General features: G+C 37.8%; 1 protein-coding gene across 1 annotated transcript; it reads left to right on the forward strand.

The window, feature by feature from the left end:
- The first annotated feature begins 668 nt into the window (after positions 1-668).
- On the forward strand, positions 669-21,793 carry DDX21 (DExD-box helicase 21). Its single transcript, XM_010951673.3, has 15 exons — positions 669-836; positions 2,772-3,221; positions 4,373-4,448; positions 5,175-5,353; positions 7,265-7,382; positions 8,602-8,787; positions 9,862-10,007; positions 10,713-10,862; positions 11,231-11,392; positions 12,633-12,752; positions 13,898-13,971; positions 15,411-15,570; positions 16,511-16,645; positions 18,671-18,715; positions 19,271-21,793. The coding sequence occupies exons 1-15, from the start codon at positions 750-752 to the stop codon at positions 19,508-19,510; spliced, it is 2,328 nt and encodes a 775-aa protein (XP_010949975.1). The 5' UTR covers positions 669-749; the 3' UTR covers positions 19,511-21,793.
- Positions 21,794-23,614: the final 1,821 nt, after the last annotated feature.

Genomic DNA, 23,614 nt, shown 5'->3' on the forward strand with positions numbered 1-23,614 from the left:
ATATTGTCCAAATTATGCAAGACTAAGAGCCCCTGTATTTTCTAATAGAGGTCTACGTGGTTTGGGACCTTTCTACAGGTCCCAAGGCCGGTTTAGGTGCATGTATGTGCCTTGAAAACAAATGACACATCTATCTCCCACTAGCTATAAAACAAGCCTTATGTATTGTCTGTTGCTGATCCCAGCCTTGTTTCTCATACCTGACGGTGAATGCTCAGGGGATGTATGGTGAGTGAACTCGTGAATGAATGACCAGACCCTACTGAACTCTTATCCAGGCTTGTGAGTGCGGACGTCTCCTTTAAAGTGTCCACGTTTCCACAAAATAATCAAGAATACACGTCTCGCGCGTCGGTACGCGCACGGAACTTGCAAATGCCAGCAATCCAAAGTACTGAAGAGGCGTCACTCAAAAGCAGCTACAAATCTTCATCAGGCCGGCGATAGCGAGAATCTGGTCAGCGGTTGAAAGAGAATAAGGCCAACCTTTGTGGGTCTTTCAGGTTCTACCCTTCAGCAGGTGTCTTCTAGTCCCTGCTCCGCTAGCAGTCAATTTACCTAGCTTTGCGGGTGTGAGTAGCAACGGCTTTGGAACTACCACGTGCAGCCCTGCCTCCCTGCAGCTTCCGCTTCCGTAGGATACGCTCTGCCGGAAGTGACGAAAGCTGGGCGGGCTAAAGAGGCTGGGCCACCTCTTCCTCTCCACGCGGTAGGCGAGACCGGTCGGCCTATACAGCTTGTGCTGAGTGATGCCGGGGAAACTTCGTAGTGACGCGGATTTGGAGTCAAACACGGCCGTGGCGAAAGTGGAGATGCCGCGAAAGCAAAATGAGAAGGTACTGCCGAGGGCCCTGGAGCAAGGCCGGACGAGAGGCCAGGCTCTAAGAGGAGGGACCCGGGCTGGGTGCGCGTGACGCGCAGCGTGGACCCGGCTCGTCCGAAGACCTGCTTGGTTTCGGCCGAGGGGCACCCGGGAGTGGTTGGTGCTCGCGGCTGGCTGTGGGCGAGCTGCGCAGAGCACCGGGCGGGTCAGAACTGGGGAGCGGGTCTGGTGTCCCACGTGGTCCCTGAGTCTGGACGCTCCGCACCCGGCGCGCAGAGTAGAACAGTCACGGTTAGGCCTCACGTTTTGGCTCAGGCTCAGACCGAACTCCAGGCGTGAACGTGAGCGGAGGGAATTGTAAGTTAAGTCAAGGTAGGAACTAATGCTTCCGTCTAGACGGGCGAGACCGTAAACCATCCGCACACGTGGGAGGCGTCCGCAGTGACATTTTTTTTTACCCTAGTAGGGGAAGTACAGTTTGTTTTCCGGGAAGAGGCCCTTAGAAGATGAAATAGTTAAATTCTTAGTGTTTATTGGCCACATTTCCCGTGGAAGTGTAAAGACATGTTGTAGTGCTAACTGTACACCATATTTTTTATATAGGCCGTCAGTGTGCAGTAGTCTTAAATTGCTTCAGTAGCTGACTCCTTGCTGTAGCTTCCTTAGACAGCGCTTTAACTTGTGACTGAGTCTCTGTTTTGATAAAAGGTCAATGAGAACAAGATTGCCCTTGAACTTGTGTTGTACACGACTTAGAACTTTCTTTCCTTGCTGCTTATGGGTCTTTTTGATAGGAGTTTCTACAGCAGCAATATTTTGGTGTTGTAGGAAGCCGAGATAGCAGACTTGTCCCCGCAGGGGAAGGAAGTGGTCCTGGTTTACCTGCCTTGCATTAGTCAACCTGTTCAGTTGCGGGATGCTGAAATTAAAAGGGACATAACCAAACTCCATTGCATTCCAGAGGAGACCACCGGTATTGGAAATCCACTCATTTGATGGGAACCAAGGAAAGAATTGAAGTCTTGGAGTGTGGGGAACCAGATTACTTTTCAGATGTCTAAATGATGGGTCATATAGGAGAGATTACTGTTTATGATTTGAAAACAGGGCCAGGCCTGAAGTTCCAAGGAGGCAGATTTCAGCTCAATGAATATAATAGTCTCCGTACTTCCGGAATTGGGATGGGGCTCCACTGGAGAGTTTGTCACATAGGCTGAGACACCTGTCCAGTTGTTTTGAGAAATACGGAAAATTGGAGAGGGTGACATTTCAAGTAGGAGCCAGTCTGTTTTGGTTTTGAGATTTCACCCATTTCGTTTTCTTGTAACTTGTGCTCTTTGTTTTTTCCTTTAAGTTAGGTACATCTTTTTTACACACAAGGTGATTGTGGGCTTTTATAACTTTTGGTTCATAGTGTCTTTATGTAAATTCATTTGTGTTTGTGAGATAGGCAAGGCAAATATTAACGAATCCCCGTTTTACCTGTAGAGGAATTCTAGCAGAGAAAGAAAAGAAATCTGCTTAACATCATCCATCTGTTGATATACATGGTCTTATTACTGTATAGAATTAAATTGTTCTTGATCACTCTCTATAGTGTTTGTAGTTTAGAACATGTTGAAGCATCCCATGAGCCACTCCACGTCTCATGAAAATTTAATTTTACAACTTGTTCGACCAACATGAACTGAATAGTTACCAAGGGGTATTCTCTTCCAAGCTAATGAAATTATTGATACATACTTATCTCCATATAGCCAAGAAATGGTACTTAGAAAACATGCTGTTTGATTTTTGCTTTATTGCAAGGTGAAAGTACATTTGTTGAAAAATACCGCCAAATTGTGTTCTTTATAACTATATGATCTTGAAATAACCCAGAATTGATATATTATACAAATGTATCATGCTTTGTTCAATGTTTGTATTGTATTTATTAATTTTTTAGAAAGGTAGAAAAGAGAAGCCAAAATCTAATAAGAGTGAAGAGGCAGCAGAAGAAAAGGAAGAAACAGTTTCCCCCAAAGCTAAAAAAGTTAAAAAGAAAGCAGGGCCTTCTGAGGCTGACATGAATTCTCCTAAATCCAAAAAGCCCCCCAAAAAAGAGGAGCCATCTCAAGATGACATTATTTCTCCTAAAACCAAAAGTGCGAAAAAATCAAAGGAGCCCTTTGAAGAGAGTGTTGTTTCTCCTAAAACCAAAAAAGTAGTAAAAGCCGAGGAGCCTTCTGAGGAAGAAATGGGGGCTCCAAAGCCCAAGAAGATGAAGAAAGAAAAGGAAATGAATGGAGAAATTGGAGAGAAAAGCCCCAAACTGAAGAATGGATTCCCTCATTCTGGACCTGACTCTAGCTCCAAGGAAGCTGCCAGTGAAGAAAGTAACAGTGAGTTAGAGCAGGTAAAGTTGTATTTTAATATGTAGAATGTATCTTTCAATGTTGTTTCAGATAAATAAGCATGTAATCGTTACAGGTATTATTTAATAATGGGAGGAAAATTGATGTATCAGCACCATGGGGAGGGAGTCCCTTGAACTGTAGGGTGAGACTTTCATCTTAAAAATTGCAGTTTCAGAATGCCTTTTGTGCAACTGAGTTTAGGGAAAGTCCTCCGCATTTGATCTGCTTGTTTGCAAGTTGGAAATCAATAGGAGGGGTATAGTTATGCAAATATGCTCCAGCTTCCCTCTGAGGGGTTTCACCTAATCATGATTGAGTGGAACCACTGCAGAGATACTTGCTTGATTGCATACCGTCTTTTTTGTTTAGGCCATTAACTAACTTGAGTTGAATAGGATGCTTCAGTGTCCATTTGGAAGCTAATACTGTTAGTCTTTCAGAAACTCAATCAACAAAGAAAAATTCTAATTCCAGTAAATAATTTTCTGTTTGCTGTAGTTCTTGATCAACATTTAAAATTTTTTCCTGATTATAAAAAATATATACAACTATTTTTTTTATCAGATTAGGATTTTACTATATACAGTTTTGTATCTTGCCTTTTCCTATCTTGCCTATGTTTTTATGTAGGCATTTTCTTCACCTTTAAATGTTAAATATTTTTAATGGTTACATAATCCATTGTATAAATGTTTAAAAATTCATTTAATTATTCCTCTGTTGGGCATTCAGATTTTTTACTGTCAAATACTGCCAGTGAGATCACTTTGTCATAAATGTTTGTTCCTTATTTTCTGTGGATGTATATATGAGAGATGTTGCTGTGGGAAGGGGTTAATGACCAATTTAACAGCATATTGTTGGTTTGGCATGACTATGGAAAAGTTCTTAGTTGAGACTGAATCTGCTTTCACTAGTCACTCATGGTATATATGTGCGGTATATATTTGATACGGATTTTTCTTTTGTTAGGGTTTTATAGGTTATTATGATAACATTTCCTTTTCAGATCTTGATTTACCTACCAAAATTTTTATGTCTTTTTGGTTATTTAGAATAGATGTTTTCGAATAGTTTCTCAGAATGCTTTCTGTATTTAATCTGTAGGGGTAAAATTATTGATTTCTTTCTGTGGCCCTTTACTTGACAGGAAATACCTGTGGAGCAGAAAGAAGGAGCTTTCTCTAATTTTCCAATATCTGAAGAAACTATTAAACTTCTCAAAGGTAATATTCTTAGAAATATAATATTAGAACATAATTTTTGGAAGCACTCTGCTCTTTTTGTTGAGATGAACTGGGACGTGTTCTTATTGGAGGACAATATATGCAGCCATATAATGAAGTAATCTGTATATTCAGTATAGGATTCTACTAGTGATGTCCTTTGCGGCCTTTTAAATGAGTGATTAAATTCATTTGATAGAATATGTATATTCAAATGTGTAATGACTGATAGTGCTGGTGCAATTAAACAGTTGATGCCTTGTTGGTACTTTCTTTTTTATCCTCTTCCACTTCTTAAGACATCTCTAGTCTAATGATACCAGTGAGACTCAACTCATCTTAGCAATGTGCCTGTGAACCAGGCAGGAAGTCACAGGTGTTCAGCTTCGGTGTATTCTGTCTGAATTAGGTACAGCGCAGTTGAGAAACCAAAGCACCTGATTTTCAGGCTTATACTGGCTTATGGATGAGATTTTGTGACAAGGGACTTAATCTCTTAAGATGATAAGTATTTACTATAATTGGTGCTTTAAAGTTTATTGTTATTTTTCAGTCAAGCAGATTCTTCATTACCAGAATATATTTGAACTTGACTTTGTAGGTGTTAACCAGAAGGTAGAATTTCATGATTCTGCAGGACCAGAAGCATGGGTATGCTTTGGTCCTCCAGTATGGCTGGGATTTTAGGAATTGCAGTGTCAGATAACATGGTTAATTTGTTCACAGCCCGTGGGGTGACCTTCCTATTTCCTATACAAGCAAAGACGTTTCACCATGTCTATAGTGGGAAGGACTTGATTGCACAGGCGCGGACAGGAACTGGGAAGACATTCTCCTTTGCCATCCCTTTGATTGAAAAACTTCAGGGAGAATTGCAGGACCGGAAGAGAGGCCGTGCACCTCAGGTAAATATCTTTAACAGTACTTAGGGGCTCCAAATCTGCACAGGAAGAAACATTGCTTGCCTTTTTTTTTTTTTTTTTTTAATCTACTGAATGCCCATGGTGCTTAAAAATTAAAGTTATTGTCTGATTTCTGGATATTTCTGGATTTTGGATTCCATAAACCAGATTCTGAAGGCTTATTGAAAAAGCCAAGTTCCTTAATATGGGAAATTCTATCTGGCTGTACGTTTATAATAATAATTCTATTATTTTTCCACTTTTGAAAAAGTATTTTGAATATTTATATATATATATATAAAATATTAACAGAATATTCCAGTTTGTCACATTCTAGATAAATATAGCATCATTTACATGCCCTGTTATTTTTTTTTTGGGTTCTCCTTAAAGCCTTTTTTTGGTATTTACTATAGATCTTTATCTGAAGGTAAATGAGGAAAATTCTAAGACTGATGACCGCAAACCCTACAATATTTAAATGTTGTAATCTGTCCCATGGTTGTGATCATCTATATTATTACCACTCATTTTATGTCTTTTAAACTCTTAGATGTCTGGGACTCACAGGTTTGATCACGTCTCCATTTTTGCCTGAAATGGAAACAGCATTTTTAACAGAGATGCCAGAGTAGGAGGGGCACTCACAGGTGAAGAGGCCAAGCCCCATAATCAGGATGGTGCTCATTGAGCTCATTTCTGGAGAACCTGGTGTGTGACAAACCTTACCTCATGGAAATAATTGTGTTGTCACCTTGGCTTTGGGTTCTTGCACCTGACTTTCTGGCCTCACCTCATTCATTTACTGGCCTTCTAGTGTCCATGCTCCTTCTTAGCTAGTTCATTTGTTTACTGCTGTATTTGTTTACCGTTATAACAGCAGTAAACAAATGGATTATTCTAGCAGCTGAAGTAGTGCCTGGCACATAGTGTATGCTCAGTAAATATCTGTCAGATCAATGTATTAGGTTGTTCTTAAACCATATTTGTTTCATGCTGTTACCCTCCTTGAGGATCTGTCATGGTTTCGTGTTGTGTGTCCTGTTGGATCAAACAATGCAGACTGCCCCAGGATTCAAAGCCCCTTACCATGCTGGCCCTGCCTTCCTAGTCTGACTTCCATTTTACTTCAAATTCACTGTAGTATAGCTGTTCAGACTATGGGTTTTACACACTGGCTACCCAAATTTAAATCCGGGATCTGCCTTTTGGTTTTAGAAATCTGTTGTCTGATATTGTAGGTATTATAATACAAGTGTATACTGCTGTTGTAGGTGAGTAACTTGTGAGGATTAACTAAAAATAATGCATATTAGGTGTAGGGGAGTAGCTCAGTGGTAGAGCACATGCTTAGCATGCACAAGATCCTGGGTTCATTCCCCGGTGCCTCCATTAAAAATAATAAACAAACAAACAAACCTAATTTCCCCCTCACCCCCCCCCAAAAAACAAAAACAAATAGTACCTCCATTTTTAAAAAGATTAAAAAATAATGCATATTAAGCATTTAGCAGATCCTGACATGTAATAAAAGCTCAAATATTAGCTGATGTAATCATCATCAGCAGTACTCCTTGTTCAAGTGGTTCCTTTTGTAGAATGCTATTCTGAAGTACCAGAAGCTCCGTGAAACTTATCCCAATTCCTCCAGCCTGCTCTGTGCAACCTTCTGGAGCACCATAAATTTGGGCACTTGCTTCTCTTATGATTGATAAGATCACGAGCTTTTCTTGTGACTAGATTGTAAGAAACTATATTTCCTATTTTCATACATCATAGTATATTGCAAAGCGTGTAATAGATGTTTTGAAAATAATTATTCGGATGAGTTGAACCTTCTGGGGCATTCCAAATTTGTAAAGAAAAAAATACTGCATAATACTTTGGATTCTGTTGTTACTTTTGCCTTTTCAGGTACTGGTTCTTGCACCTACAAGGGAGTTGGCAAGTCAAGTAAGCAGAGACTTCAGTGACATTACAAAAAAGTTGGCAGTGGCTTGTTTTTATGGTGGAACTCCCTATGGAGGACAAAGTAAGTAAATCCAAAAGTGAGGGAAGGAAAATGGCATTTTCTGTTGGATGCTCTGATTGAATTTCTTCTGACCTTGACATCTGGTGTCACCTTTCTGATCTAGTCATTTATGGTGGTTTTCTTTTGTCATTGTTTAAAGATGGTCAAGCGTATGGTCCTGCATGATGATGTTAAATGCTGTATGTAGTTTTTAGGCCTTTCGTATTGTCTATGTTTATCTAAAGGCTGCAATGGTACCTTACTGAGCCCAGAAAGACAGAGTCAAGGAAGTAGAAAGTCAGAATTCAAGGTTATTCTTTTTGTCTGTCATGGACTTTGGGTCTCTGCCTCTTTTTTGCTGTAGGCAGGCTTGCTTTTTTCTGGTCCCAAGGGCCAAATGTTGCAGCTTCTGCTATAGCATTCCATTACTTCTCAGTTCAGTACCTTGAAGTTTTATTTTATAGATCAGATATGTAATTCAGGAAGAGATTTAAACATTTAAAAAGTCTTAGCATTGGCACCCAAGGCTTGTAATTATTTCTTTTCAGTTTTAGTAGAACTAACATAGGCTTTAGCATTAGAAAGCCCTGGGTTTGAATCTAAACTCTGCTCACAGAGTAGCTGTGTCTTTTTTCAGGTCAAGTTGCTTGATTTTTCTGTACTTTAGTTTGCTCATGTATAAAATAGGGTTACTAAACTCATCCTGCAGTGTGGTGTTGTGAGGATTAAATTGGATAAGCATGTAAAATTCCTTGCAGTAGATCCCTGGACTGCAATAGCAACTCAATAAAAAGTTGCATCTTTACCATCTCGTTCTAGTTACATTAAATCCATTTTTCTGAACATCTCTACACCTTCTTGGGATATTTGCCCTTCCATCTTGTCATTCTCCCTATGCCTGCTTACCTTATAGAAAGTTGCCATTTCTTTAAGGTTCTTATTTTCACTTTGTGAAATCTTGACACCTACTAGCCAAGGAAATCATTTCCTTCCCGGTGCTATCATCCCTCACTGGTGCGTTTTTCTGTTATGTCGTGTAATACACTGGACTGTCACTTTTTACACATTTTCCCCAGTAGGTCGGGGAGTGCCTTAAATGTCTTTATCTTCAGTACTTAACATATTACCTTGTACCTGTAGTTAATAAATATTTTAGAATAAAAAATATATCTAATTGGTATCCCAGATTAATAAAAGGACTTACAAATCCAGCATATCTTATCATTGGTGTTCTTTACAGTTGAACGTATGCGGAATGGGATTGATATCCTGGTTGGAACACCAGGTCGTATTAAGGACCACCTGCAGAATGGCAAGCTAAATCTCACCAATCTTAAGCATGTTGTCCTGGACGAAGTTGACCAGATGTTGGACATGGGTTTTGCTGACCAAGTGGAAGAGATTTTATGTGTAGCATACAAGAAAGGTAAACTCCACATTCAAGACTGGTATAAGGGGTTTTGGAGGAAGTGTGGTGATTAAGTGGTCTTCTAAGAGTTAAATGAAGTCTTAGGAAATTGGCAGGTGACTTTATTCAGGAAAACTTAAATCTAAAAACATTTTCCATGATTTGCACATAATTACAATAGGGAAAATATGAGAAAGTAAAAGAAACCAATTTGGTATATTTTGCTTTTGGTATATTTCTTCCCGAATTTGAGCTATTGTGTTTATGTGTGTGTTAACTATAATCTTACTATACATATAAAACTCCTTACTGTACATATATGAACTATTTGTGCCGTGATTTAACCCATCTACATATTTTAATTCTTACATGATATAAATCTGCTTGCAGACATTTTTATGTGGACAGCTTTCTTCAAACCTCAATGTTCGGAATTAGTTCTTAAGAATAGGTTTCTAGAAGTGAAATTACTGAGTTGAAAGATATAAATAGTTCATGTTCTTCAGTATACATTGTCAGGTTGCTCTCCAAAAGGGTTCTATCAGTTATGTTGCCATTTGAAAAATATGCAAATGCAATGGTATTCTAAGAGCAACCCCCTCTTCAAAAGAAAGGGGAGGTTGGGGAGTTATTTTTAGTACCTGACCTCAAAGGATGAATAGACTAGAGTTTTAACCTCAAAATACTGAGGAAATGCTAGGGGCTATAGATGAGTATAGAATCTGTTTTGGTGTTTATTATAGGTTACTTATTTAGTGATTTAAATTGGTTAGTTACTGGGCTTGATTGGTGTTTTCCAGTTAGTAGGTCTCATAAAAGACATTTCCTTTGTGGTTCATGAAGGCCAAGGGTTAGAAAGCAAAATAACTTTAAAGTACTTTAGGTGTCTCAAGGATCCTTTACATAAATTCTTTAGGCAGTATTTCTTTGTCCATTGGGAACATCGGTGTCTTTCATTTTTGTGTCCTCAATGCTTGACTTGGCCTCAGGTGTTTCCTATAGAATGTTGATGGACCCTGGAAGGATTGGATGAGGTGGAATTCTGTATAGACTTGTTTGACTTATTCATACTGACCTTTTTTTCCCTCAAAGATTCAGAAGACAATCCCCAAACATTGCTTTTTTCTGCAACTTGTCCTCATTGGGTGTTTAATGTTGCTAAGAAATACATGAAATCTACGTATGAACAGGTGGACCTTATTGGTAAAAAGACTCAGAAAACGGCAATAACTGTGGAGGTAAATGATTCATTCTGTTACTGAAATTAGTAATAAATTATATGTAATTTTTTTCCTATCTGATAATAAGACTGGCAAATACAAACTCCTTTTCCGTATAAGCACTAAGTCCATGTGAAAAAGCCAGGTGAAGTTATATTTCTATTTGAGTTGTATATGGTATCTTTGTTTTCTAAATTTTATCATCTCGTAGCCTGATTGTAGAATCTTTTGGAACCTAAATCTGTCTGAATTACGTAAACAGAAAGAAATTACACCTAGAGTTTATACACTAGAGTGCACCAGAGAATCCTAGTGTATAGAAGCCTTTTTCATCTTAGGGTCCAGTACCTAGATGAGTTCAGTTCACCCAAGGAATAGACCTGGATGGAAACTGACTGCATTTTTAAGTGGATGAAAGGCCAAAACACACAGTCATTTCTCATGTCAGTTATTTTGGTTTCCTGTAGCAATCTAGAGAATGGCACTTCTTTTCCTACATTTTCCTGGTTAGGTCAGAAAATCAATAAAGGAGCCCAGTGCTCTTCAGAAAAAGAGGAAAGGCTGTCTGCTTTAATGGTTTGTTTTTTTTCTCTAAACAGTGGTGGCAGTAGTCTGTTCTAGTTAGGCTTAAACAGTGGCTTCTAGTATCATTAGGGTTGATCAGGTGATTTTAGGTTCCAGTTAGGCTTTACTAAATAGATCTTTTTTCCTCTCTTTTATAAGCATCTGGCCATCAAGTGCCACTGGACTCAAAGGGCAGCAGTTATCGGAGATGTGATCCGAGTGTATAGTGGTTATCAAGGGCGCACTATCATCTTCTGTGAAACCAAGAAAGAAGCCCAGGAGTTGTCACAGAATGCGGCCGTAAGGCAGGTAGGTCGTCCTCCTCCCTTGCCTTTAGGGAGAAAGCATCTTTCAGTTAATAGTGAGGATATACATCTTAGAGCTCACCTAATCTGCCCATCTCATCTCACAGATGAAGAAAGGGTGGCTCAAACCCAAGGTTACCCTGACAAAGTGTTTGATCACTCTTATCTGGTGTTCTTTATCTTGTAAGTATAGTTGGGTACAGTTGATTTAATGACCAAGGATTGGAAATAAGTCTTGAAGCTTGTCTATGTAAGGCACATGTTTTCCCCTTTGTACTACTTTTATCAGAAATAACACCAAAATATGAATATCTTTACAGGCCTAACTAGTGATTTAAAAAGTACCTGTCTTCCTGATTATTTCTTTGGCAGGATGCCCAGTCATTACATGGAGACATTCCACAGAAGCAAAGAGAAATCACTCTGAAGGGTTTTAGAAATGGTGATTTTGGAGTTTTGGTGGCGACCAATGTCGCTGCACGTGGGCTAGACATCCCTGAGGTAGATCTGGTTGTACAAAGTTGTCCACCAAAGGTAAGTGTTTTATATTTAGATTTTATTTGGCTGTTTCTTTTAGGTGCTAAAACAAATTGGAAGTTGTATCACTTTTTTTCGTGTGATTAGTAATAGCTTTCTTTTTGGTGCTGTGATGCTAAGGGTGATTTTTTTTCAAAAAATGAACCTTCATGAGCCCATACCCCACCCCTAGAACTGACAGTTGAGTGGAAGTGTAGTCAGTGGCCAGAGGTTGGAAAGACAGGTTCTGGTTAGAGGGGAGTCCTGAAAGGCTTCATGGAGGTAGTGCAGTTTTGAACTGGACTTTGAAGATGCATAAGACTTAGGTGGAGAGGGGTGGGGGGTAGATGAACTCATGAGCTAGAGGATAGAGAAGGGAGAAAACGCCTGTAGTTAACAGCCTCTGGTTAAAACTGGCTGGGTTTGTGGGTGATGGGAACCTCCCAGGGAGGGCCCTGAGGCAAAGTTTATGTAGTGTGGACAGTGCTTCAGTTATGTAAAAGTTGACTTGAAGGAACTTGTTCCCATCACTTCAGGCATGAAGACCCCATAACCTCCCCTAAATCTTGCAAATCCCTCAGGATTAAAGGTTGTTTACAGTGATGGAAAAATACATTACCATTTCTTACAAAGGAAGTCCCATAAGTGTGTGACATAGACATTGTTTAAATAAGCCTGTAGACCTGTGCTGTCCAATATGATAGCTACATGCTGCTGTTCAGCACTTGAAAGGTACTAGTCTGAATTGACCTGTGCTCTGTAAGTATAAAATACACATTGGATTTTTAAAAATTTCTAACTTTCTTTAAGCATAGAGGATTTTAGAGACATGGAAAAAGAATGTAAAAGATCTCATTGATAACTTGTTTTGTATAGGTAGTATATTGAAATGATAAAGCTTCTGGATATATTGGGTTAAATAAAATAATACTAAAATTAATTTAACTTTTTCAAAAACTTTTAGTGTGATAGAAATGTGAAGCTAGAAATTTGGCTGTTAAAATTATGATTCTATTGGATAGCACTGTTTAGACAGTGCTTTTTACAGATTTGCCCACAGGATAAGGATCATTATCCTAGAGTTTTCAAAAATTGTCAGTTTATTTTAATTTTGACTTTAATTAACCTGCTAAAGAACCTACACACACACACACACACACACACACACACACACACACACACCCCGATGTATAACCATTACACTTACCTCTTTATCTCTCTTTGTTGTTCAGTGTCACTGATGTATTTTACTTCATAGGATGTGGAGTCCTACATTCATCGTTCTGGGCGAACAGGTAGAGCTGGAAGGACCGGGATTTGCATCTGCTTTTATCAGCACAAGGAAGAATATCAGTTAGCACAAGTGGAGCAAAAAGCGGTAAAACTATTTTCTTAGCCGTCAGTAAATGTTGAGTTCTAAAGTCAGTCTTTGGTCTCTTTATTCAATTTTTATTAACTTTGAATGATTTCTGTTTCTACCATGTGGCCATGACCAAAACTTGTTAGATTCGCGCTTTATATATTGCCCTATAATACAAAGCCGATTTTGAAATAGCTTTGCATTTGAAAGCACTGGTTTTGTTTTCATACTTCTAATGACAAGGGATCTTTATGTTTGAAAGATAGTCTTCAGACAATGATATAATATGAGGACACCAGAAATATTTAAGTGTAGATTAAAGGAATTGCTCAAAAACCAAAAGGATGAGAATATGTCACAAGGATAAATTTTTAAATAGGAAAGAAGAGACTAATTTTCCTTACAGAGGAATTTTGTAAGGAAATTCTCTTCCCTGGGAGGTGGAGCTTAGTGACTCCACCCCTTCAGGGGATTGCCGTTAGTGACTTGCTTGTAAAGAGCAGAGAGGGTCAGGGTGAGGACTTCACAGTGCAGAAAACAGGTGAAGGCTACCTGGCCAGGTGATTGTGGTTGACATCAGTTATAAGCTTGTGTCCCTGATACGATATAATGAGATAGGCATTCATCTCTGGTCATCTTCTCCCAAACCCATAATCCTAGTCTAAGCGTGTGAAAATTGATGTTCCTAAATTGAGGGACTTTCTACAGAGTAAATACCTGACACGCACACCTTAAAACTGTCAAGGTCATGAAAAACAAGGAAATAAATTGCCACAGATTAGAGGAGACTAAGGCATGATGACTAAACGTAATGTGGTATCCTAGGTGAGATATCAACAGAAGAATGGTATTACTAGAAAAACTGTAGTGAAATTAGAATGAACTCTGGGGTTCAGTTAATAGTAATGTAGCAGTGTTGGTTTCTTGGTTGTGACAAATGTACCAAAGTAATAACATTAGGGAAACCCAGGGCAGGTGTATGGGAACTCTGTACTGTCTTTGCAACTTTTCTATAAATCTAAGTCCTTTTTAGATAAAAAGTTTATCTTTTAAATAAGTAATAAATATGCCTGGTAAATAATTTAAAATTGGGGGACTGCTAATATTAATGGAAACAATTGATGGCCATGTTGTACATTAAATTATGTTTCATTTTCTTGTAGGGGATTAAATTTAAACGGATAGGTGTTCCTTCTGCAACAGAGATAATAAAAGCTTCCAGCAAAGATGCCATCAGGTTTGTTCCCTACCACTGCTGTGGTCTGTTTGATGCTTGGTCTGTTTACAACAAATCTTTGTGCAATAATGAGATTTGGCCTTTTCAAATTTATATTCTTTTTCATTGTTTTAAAAAATGTATAACCTGATTGTTGAAAAAATAATGTGCTGAAGTAAAATTTTGTAAAATAAAAATTTTCATTTTTACTCATCTCAGCCTAATCCTATTCACCAGAGTTTGATTTTGTCTTGGGCATTTTAAGTAACTATCATATATGTTGTAAGACAAAGCTAAATATCTATGATTAGATTAACTGACAGTGTTTGTCGTGAGAGGTCCTGCTGGTGTGGGGGCAAGAAGATTATTTATTGTGTGCAATTGTCCTAAAAGTTGAAGGGTATTTAGCTGTTTAGCATCCCTGGCTGTGCAGTGTATTCCTAGGGGTGGGTGGAGTTGGCATTATGAAAACCAAAAAGGTCCCAAATGTTTTCCAAATGTCTCCTCATGGTGAGCTACATGCTCTACTTAAGAACCAGTCTGAACATCATTTCTAGAGTGCTTTCCATAAATGCTATTATAAATAAGTGAAATACTTATTTAAAAATAGAGTTCCTGATCAAAAGAAATGCTTAATATTAGCATATTAATAGCTTCAGAAAGTTCTGCAAATGAAGAGTTTAACTCAGCATTTTTCAAATTTATTTTTGCATGGCATGCTTTTCTTTAAGTATCCTGCAGACAGGGTTTCTTATGATGCCAGTTAAGAAAATTTGGGGTTAGATGGCCAGGAAGGAGAAAAGAGGCACAGAGGCTGATGGTCTATGAGAGGAGGCCTCTAGAGGGGCAGCCCTGCCAGAAGAGGCAAGTTCCTCCTTTTCTTGAATGATCTCTTTCAGCTTTGAGATGTGACATTTATTATCACCTAGATAATAGTGACTCCCTAACAAATGTGTAATCTTATAAAGGTCTGTATCATTTTTAACCTAGTTTGAGAGTCTTTTTCTTTTATTTCAGAATGAAAATAGCTGTAGTATTTTCTGATTCTAAATGTTATCACATGCTTACTGTAAAAGTTCACATATTGACATCATTTTTAATGGCAGTATGGCATTTCATTATATCTCTTTCATGGTTTACTTAACCAGTCCATATTGATGCACATTTTAAAATTGCGCTCTTTCTATAACACTGTGATGAACATCTTCATATTTGTCTTATTATTTCCTTAGGATTAAAAAAAATTTTAGTTTGATAGTAAATTACAATTAGATACAATTAAAGGAATGGATTTATTACTACAGAATTGTGGTGATTTTATATACTGCATCAAAATGCTGTTAGACATATGAAAGATTTGGTTTGAAAGTTATTGGTTTATCCTGAGATGCTGTTGTCTTGAAAGTGACATCTGTCCACTGTCCTTTCTCCTAACAAATATACTCTCAATAAAACCATAGGCTTTTGGATTCTGTGCCTCCCACTGCCGTTGGTCACTTCAAGCAGTCAGCCGAGAAACTGATAGAGGAGAAAGGGGCTGTGGAAGCCCTGGCGGCAGCCCTGGCCCATATTTCAGGTGCCACGTCGGTAGACCAGCGCTCCTTGATCAACTCAGATGTGGTAAGGGTCCCTGTCAAATTTCTGAAAGTGTTCCATTTAAACTTCCCAATTGTTTTAACTTTTGTGTGAAGGTTGAGATATGTATATGTGTGTGTGTATATATATATATATATATATAAAAATCCATAGAGACAGAAAGTAGATTAGTGGTTGCAGTGTCTCAGTGGAGGAGGGAATGGCAGTGACTACTGATGGGAGTGTGGGGGATTTTGGGGGGATGGGGGGAATAATGATGTTCTGGAATTTTAGATAGTGGTGATGGTTGCATTTCTTGTGAATATACTAAAACCTCCTGAATTGTATACCTTAAAATGGTGAATTTTATTGTATGTGAATTGTATGTCATTTTTTTAATCCTAAAAACAAAAACAAAAACAAGCCAACCATGTGAACACATAAATCCATGTGATACATTTAGCCAGCATACCTAGAAACTTAAGGTAATACTCTTTCCCTTTCTTTCTTTCTTTCTTTCTTTCTTCCTTCCTTCCTTCCTTCCTTCCTTCCTTCCTTCCTTCCTTCCTTCCTTCCTTCCTTCTTTTCTTTCCTTCCTTCCTTCCTTCCTTCCTTCCTTCCTTCCTTCCTTCCTTCCTTCCTTCTTTCCTTCTTTCTGTGGTGGTGGTGGTGGTTGTTATTATTGAAGTTTTTGAGATGTTAGGTTCACATGAAGTTGTGAGAGTTAATACAGAGAGATTCCTTATACACTTTGCCAGTTTCCCCCAGTGGTAACATTTTGCAAAAGTATAATATCACAACCTGGATACCAGCAGTAGCACAAACCACCAATCTTATTCAGAGTTCCCCAGTTTTACTTTTCCAAGGCGGGGGGTGCTATGCTTTTAGGAAGAACTGTCCCAGAAATATTTTAGAAACATGAGGATAAGTGTTTATTAATTATGTTTGTTTTTGAGGCTTTCATTTTGTTTCCTTTCTTCCATAGGGTTTTGTGACTATGATCTTGCAGTGCTCAATTGAAATGCCAAACATTAGTTATGCTTGGAAAGAACTTAAAGAGCAGCTGGGTGAGGATATTGATTCCAAAGTGAAGGGAATGGTTTTTCTCAAAGGAAAGCAGGTAAGGCTGGGGCCTCTGTTGTGACCTCGCTTTGGTTCAGTGGCTTCACGCTGGCAGTAAAACACTGTGTGGTAGCTTCTTCCTATTCCAGGGGATGCTGCGTATTTTCACTCTCTATGTAGTCTTCTCTGTGTGGTGTCATCCAGGACCCTCAGTCGCTACTCAGTCGCTGACAACTACCACATCTGAATCTCTAGCCCAAACCATCACATGAGGTGCCAGACTTGAAGGTCCAGCCGCTTCCCTGACATTTCCACCCAGATGGGGTTTACTATACAACTTAAAACAAACTTACTCAAAATTAAATTCAAAATTTTAAATCTTGCCTTCCAAACATGGTGTTCTTCTTTCTGGCTCCTGCTCTCAGTTAATGGCGTAGACTAGCAGAGCAAATCTCAAACATTTTGGTTTTGTGACCCCTTTACATTCTTAACAAATGTTGGGGGACATTGAAAAGCTTTTGTTTATGTGGGTTATATCTACTGATATTTACTATATTAGAAATTAGACTGGAACTCTATATCATGTTCCATTAGTCATCACAGCAATGATATCATCACATGTAATATAATGTCTGGGAAACTCCTCTCTACCCTTATAAGAGTGAAAAGGACAGAGGGCATTTTAGTATTATTATGAAAATATTTTGGCTTGTGGAACCTCCAAAAGATCCACAGGGTTCCAGAGTGTGCATGGACTATATACTTGGAGAACTACTGGCCTTGAGAACCAAATCAGGTGTATCTTTAACTCATTGCATGTCTAACCATGTTGTTTACCTCTTTAGCAATTCCATGTAATCTATGAAATAAAGTCCCAACTTTCACATGGAGGGTAAGGTTCTTCATATGAGCTGGCTCCTGTCCTCCTTACCACCAATACCCTCCACTCCAACAGTGCCAAGTATATCTTGCTTTCTTTCATCCTAACTGTATGCACAATCCACTGTTTATATGTAATATTTCTTATCTTTACAGTCTCCTTTATGACTTGGCCTAGACTTAATCTTTCTGAAGCTTTCCCTGGCTGAATGGCAGGGGTGGAGGCACCTCCTCCTGTACTTCAGAGTTCTTAGGGTGTAGCTTTATTAATGTAAATTTTACCTTTCTGTGCTTGTTTACTGACTGAGCCTCAAGAACATTATGACCGAGTCAAAGGCAAAAACTATTCTCTAGTCGTCTCTATACTGCAGTGAGTGCCTAGTATTGAATACTTCGTAAATATTTGAATGAAGAGTCCCACAAAAGGCAAAATCCGTTAGTACCTGATGCTACCTGTGGTTATAATTGGGTAAATTGTTGGGTGGAAGGGATGTTCCTCAAAATGTTTAAATTTAAGACAGTTGGGGGAGAGGAGTGCCTGTGTCAGTTGCAGGGGGAGTTTGATTATTTTTGTTTAGACCAAGAAATGGGAGGACTTTTTAATTGGAGATGATGGCCCTGCTTATTATCAAAGATGGTGACCTATAAAGTATTTAATTAAAATAAAAACTTCATAGGAGGCTGAATCATGAAAAATGAGAAAATTAACAATAGAAGATCATTTATTTTTCTGCCTTTAATTAGGTCATCCTGAGTGATAGTTCACTGTTTTTGATGGAAGGCAGTGTATTTTAATGGTTTTAGGCCTTAGGTTTTGGAGCCACATTGATCAGATTTTTAAAACCTGCTCTTACCAGCTGTAGGGCCTTAGACAAGTGAGTCAGCTTCTCCAAGACTGTTTCCTCAGCTATAAAACATAGCTATAAAAGCACAATGTGATAGCCAAGAATGATCTTTAGTCAGTTACAAATAGTTTTGAGTCTCTTTCTCTCTCTCTTTTTTTTTCCATTCCTTGGCTTTTTGCTGTTCTGCTTTGGGGAGGTATAATGTGTTGGCTTTGGTCTAAAGTTCATCTAAAATTGATACCTGGTTTGTTTGTTTGTTTTCCCACATAATACCTGATCTTTTGGAGTATCACTTAATGTGCATTTTATAATAATTCTTGTCAAAGTTTGGATTAACTTGAATTTTTTTTGATTTCTAGGGTGTTTGCTTTGATATCCCTACTGCAGCGGTAACAGAAGTACAGGTATTTTTTTCTCTTGGATTTTGAAGTTAACATATCTAAATTATAAAATGTTTATTAAAACAGAACAATAGAAAGGGTAACAACAGCTCTAGTCCCTTTGCTAAAGACAATTAAGAATTAAAGTTTAGTATTTTTTTTCTCCTAGCCTTTTTATCTAATATTTTTCTTATTCAGCTTGCCTGTTTTCCTATCTACAGCATTGTGAACAATATCCAGCTTTTTTCCCCCATTTATGTTATATGAGGTTTATATAGACATTTTTAATTGCTGTATCTTCATTCAGTACTGCTGTGAGAAACGTGTTTACATGTAGTACATTTATATGTCTTACTACCTGACACCTGTGGATACCTGTAGTAATTGAATTGAATAAATGATGAGGATGCTTCTCATAGTGAAACTTATTTTTGACCAGTGACCTTTTAAGCACTTGGGTTATCAATCTGATTTTTCTTTAAAAAGGAAGCAAAAATGTTGTTCTTCTCATGCCTTTTTTAAACCAAATTCAGTAAAAATTAAGTCAAAGCAGGTAAAAACACAACCATCTCTCAACAGGAAAAATGGCATGACTCAAGGCGCTGGCAGCTGTCTGTGGCCACGGAGCAACCGGAGCTAGAAGGTCCACGGGAAGGATATCGAGGCTTCAGGGGACAGCGGGAAGGCAATCGAGGTTCCCGGGGACAGCGGGGAGGAAACAGAAACTTCAGAGGTCAGCGATCAGGAGGTGGCAACAGAAGTAACAGATTCCAAAACAAAGGCCAGAAGCGGAGTTATAGTAAAGCATTTGGACACTAATTTGAAGTAGAGGATTTATATGGCAAAAACAGAGCTATGTTTGGCAACATGGAACTGAACAATATTTTTCATACAAAGTTAAAAGCACATTGTATTTCCTTCCTGACCACTGGCCTGTTCCCCATCTCTTCAAGAGAGATAAGCTTCATCTAAATTATATTTCATCTGATGATTGTCATTTATTACTTTATCGCTACTTCTGTATTTGGTTTTCTTAAGAAAAGGTGTATGAAATCATTACATATCTTAATGCATTGTCTGTAGATTACAAGACGAAATCAAGCATGTATCTGCTGATACTTTTAAGTTGACCTGTCTTTATAGTTAGAAGTGTCTCTTAATAGTGTCCTTCCCTAAATACTATGGGGAATGCAAGTTTCTGGAGAAACACTTTGAGCACTCAAAGCTTTTGTTCTGTAATTGGTATTCCTTAGCTACTTGGCTAACAGTTACTCCTGTGGTTCTATAATGTGTCTTCTGAGAATTAATACTGAGCAATGTTTTGAAGCAAGATTCAAACTTAGCTGGAATACAACAGTTTATGCCCATGTATGTTCTAGATTAGAGGATGGTGATACATTTGATAGGAAATATTACATAGATTAGCCATTATTATGAGCATTTTGATACATTTTTAACTTCTCAATATAAGGTGATTCATACTTCAGTGAATTCGTCACAGATTTATATGTATATATTTTAATAGGAAGCAAGTGTTTTTAAGGAATTCCAAGTGTATAAGATGGCCCTATGACTTTCTTCATAAGTAAGGAGGCTGGATAAATGGTGCTTGATGATAATATACTCCACTTTCTATTGGAAGATTAAGATTTACCAAGAATGAGCTAAGGGAGTAAGGGGCAGAGATTTGCGTTGCTGAAGAGTCAAAAAAAAACCCCACTGAAAGTATTTTCCATGTGCAAAAAGTAAGCATTCATATCTATAGAGAGCAAAGGCCAAAGTGTATGATAAAGCATTCTTTTAATGGTGAAAACATAATGGGTCATTAATGTTTCTAGAGTTTCAATTTCTAAGAGGCAAGCTAGGGTTTTTAGGTAAAATCGTCCAATTTAGTTTCTCAAAGGCCTAGTTCCTATAGCCACAGTATAGGATCTCTTTATTAGACTGCTACTCTGTTGAAAGGGTGTAACTACTTACAGAACTCCTTTTAAGACATACTCTATGTGTTTCTTTTTAAGTTGTTTCTTTGAGGGAACTAAAGAACTTAATGTAGCCCCTGGTCAGGTATTGCTCTGAGGTCTTAAATATTTCTCTGGGAAACTTTGTGTGCTGTCTAGGAGCTTAAACGTAGCATTGTCTTGCCTTAATTCCTAGAAATTCTGAATTTGGAATCTTAGGAAATAAACTACGATAGAGGAGTTCAAATGTGTGGCCTGTCTTGTTTTCATCTAATTATTTTGAACAACTGAAATCTTTCTAGGTCCCGGTTTCCCTGGCTGGATCTTTATATCCAATTGCTTCTTACTCAGTCACTTTTGCAGTAACAGGCTCAGAGGCAACTCAGCTCCTTGGTTCTAGAGGTAGTGTCCTTTTTCTGTTTGGACTTCAGTTCTGTCCTTGAATCCTGACTGCATGTTTCTCTGTTCTCAAATTCTGTTGGCTTTTATTCCTTGATCCTCTTGTCAATTGTATTAGTTGACCGCCTCATGGCTTCCCATCAAGCCAGAGGGGGTTAAGAGGAAGTATCTGATGACAGTTTGTGCCATGTGGATCACATTTTATTTGATTCTGGTTTTGCTTAAATAACAAAACATTTCAATTTGGCTAGGAATGGGTACTTTATCAAGTAGATTAAAAGGACAAGGTACCTGTCCTTTAGGAAGGGATAATTAAAACCTTAATGTGGATTAGCTTAAAGAAAAATAATCAGGCATAACTCAAGAGTAAGGAGGAAGATTAATAGGAACTTCACTTTACACATCTTAATTTTAAGGAAAACATGGCTGTTTCAATAAATAAAGCTAAAATTTCTCCTGGATCCCAGAATTCAAACCCTATTTATAAAAGTATCATTCAGCTACTATATGGTTTAAATGGGCTTATTGGGCTATGTTGTCATTTTTACTATTTTCTACAGAGAAAATATTTTCCAATTTATGTATCAAACAACTCAGTGAACTTTAAAAATACAACCAGTTTTTATGTTGGAACTATCTGTGCAGCAGTTTCTTTACAGTTGTACATAAAATGTTTTTACTAAAAAGTTGAGTTAATGTATAAAAATACAGCTTTATGCCATAATAAAGATATTAGTACTAACTATGTTTTTGGTGGCTTTTTTCCCTAAAATTGAAGTTTGAAATTCTTATTTTTAAAGTAATAAATGATAGGTGTAAAAAAAATAAACAGAAAAAACAAGCAAGTCACCCCATGTCTAACATTTTTGTGAGCATCTCTTCCAGGAATTCATTTACAAAACTGGAGTCTTTCATTCAGTTTTGTGAGTTTGCCGTCCCTCCACAACATTAGCATACTTTTCTGTAAGTACAGATCTGTGCCATTTTTGATAACTGCATGGTATCTCATAGTATGAATATGCCACTAAAAGATGGCCATGTTGTTATTTTGATGACTATTACAAACAACCCTAAAATGAATGTCTGTATAAATCTTTGCCTACTTGTCTGGTTGTCCCTTTAGTATAAATTTTCTAAAAGTAGAATTGCAGGGTCAAAGTGAATGTATTTTAAATTTTGGTGCAAGTTGCTCTCCAAAGCAGTACCAGTTTACGACCCCACCCTACAGCCTAGGAAAGAAACTATTTCCCCACAGCACTAACACTAGGTGTTGGTTTCCTTTTGTCACTTTGCTAAGTGCAAAGTAATATATTTTTATTTGCATCTTTTAATTGAGCAAGGATTAACATCTTACATTTATTGGTCACTTGCATTTTTTGAAAAAAATTTTAATTTTGAAATAACTTTCGACTTACATAAATGTTGCAAAAATAGTACAGAAAGTTCACGTCTCCACTCCATTTTCACAGGTATTAATGTTTTACATAATCATAGTACAATTGTTAAAACCAGGATATAACATGAAGGGTGCCATCCTACAGATAGAGCTTTGCTTTTTTTTTTCTTAACAGTATATCCTAGAAATCACTCCACATCAGTTCATAGAAATCTTTATTCTTTTTTGTTTTACAATTGCATTGTACTCCATTGTATGGATATACCATAGTTTATTCAACCATTTTCTTATTTCTTATGTATGAGCACGTAGGTTGTTCCCAGTATTCTGCAATTACAAGCAATGCTTCAGTGAGGAACCTTGTATGTATGTATTTACGTTCTGTTAGAGGGGTATCTTCAGAGTAGATTCCTAGGAGTGGGATGACTAAGTCAAAAGGTAAGTGCCTATGCAGTTTTTTTGTTTGTTTTATTATGTATTGGCAAATTCCTGCCTAGAAGGGGAATTCTTTCCTTGCAATTTATTTCTTGAAGAAGCCAGGCCATTTAGTTTGTAGATTCTGCCACATTCTGAATTGTGCTGATGCATCTCCATCTGTCACTTAACAAGCTCCTTTCCCCCAATGCACTTAAAGTACGTTGAAGATTAGATGGAGAAGGGTACACAGTGTCCAGTTGTCCCTTGTCTTTTTGATGTTAGCAGCAAGAGGCAATCATTGCCTAAGTCCATAATTTCATTAGGGTTCTTGTAAAATGGTGCTATTCTATTATTTCTTTTTTGTTTGTTAGCTGGAATACCTCTAAAGCAGTAAACTTACCTTAATCAACACTTTGGTTACCCTGAATACTCGTCTTACAGAAAAGGCAGGACAGGTACTTAATTTGTTCCCTTTGTTTATGTATACCAGTTTTCAGAATTATGATCAGTTCCTTAGTTTCCTCCAAAGGTGGCCAACGAGCTTCTCATTGTTACTGTTGATTCATTATAAATTCATGAATTTTTAACATAGTTGATATACTTTAATCTTTTGCAGTTATTTTATTGATGCTCAAATTGTCACATCTTTGGCCAGCAAGAGATAGCCTCTTTATAAGTTGACACCTTCTCGGTCCTTTTGACCTGACCCTGCTAGTCTTTGATAGTTTCCTTGATTTCTGGTGTGAAAAGATA

The sequence above is a fragment of the Camelus bactrianus genome, chromosome 11, assembly GCF_048773025.1.
Source record: "Camelus bactrianus isolate YW-2024 breed Bactrian camel chromosome 11, ASM4877302v1, whole genome shotgun sequence".
Taxonomy (NCBI): domain Eukaryota; kingdom Metazoa; phylum Chordata; class Mammalia; order Artiodactyla; family Camelidae; genus Camelus; species Camelus bactrianus.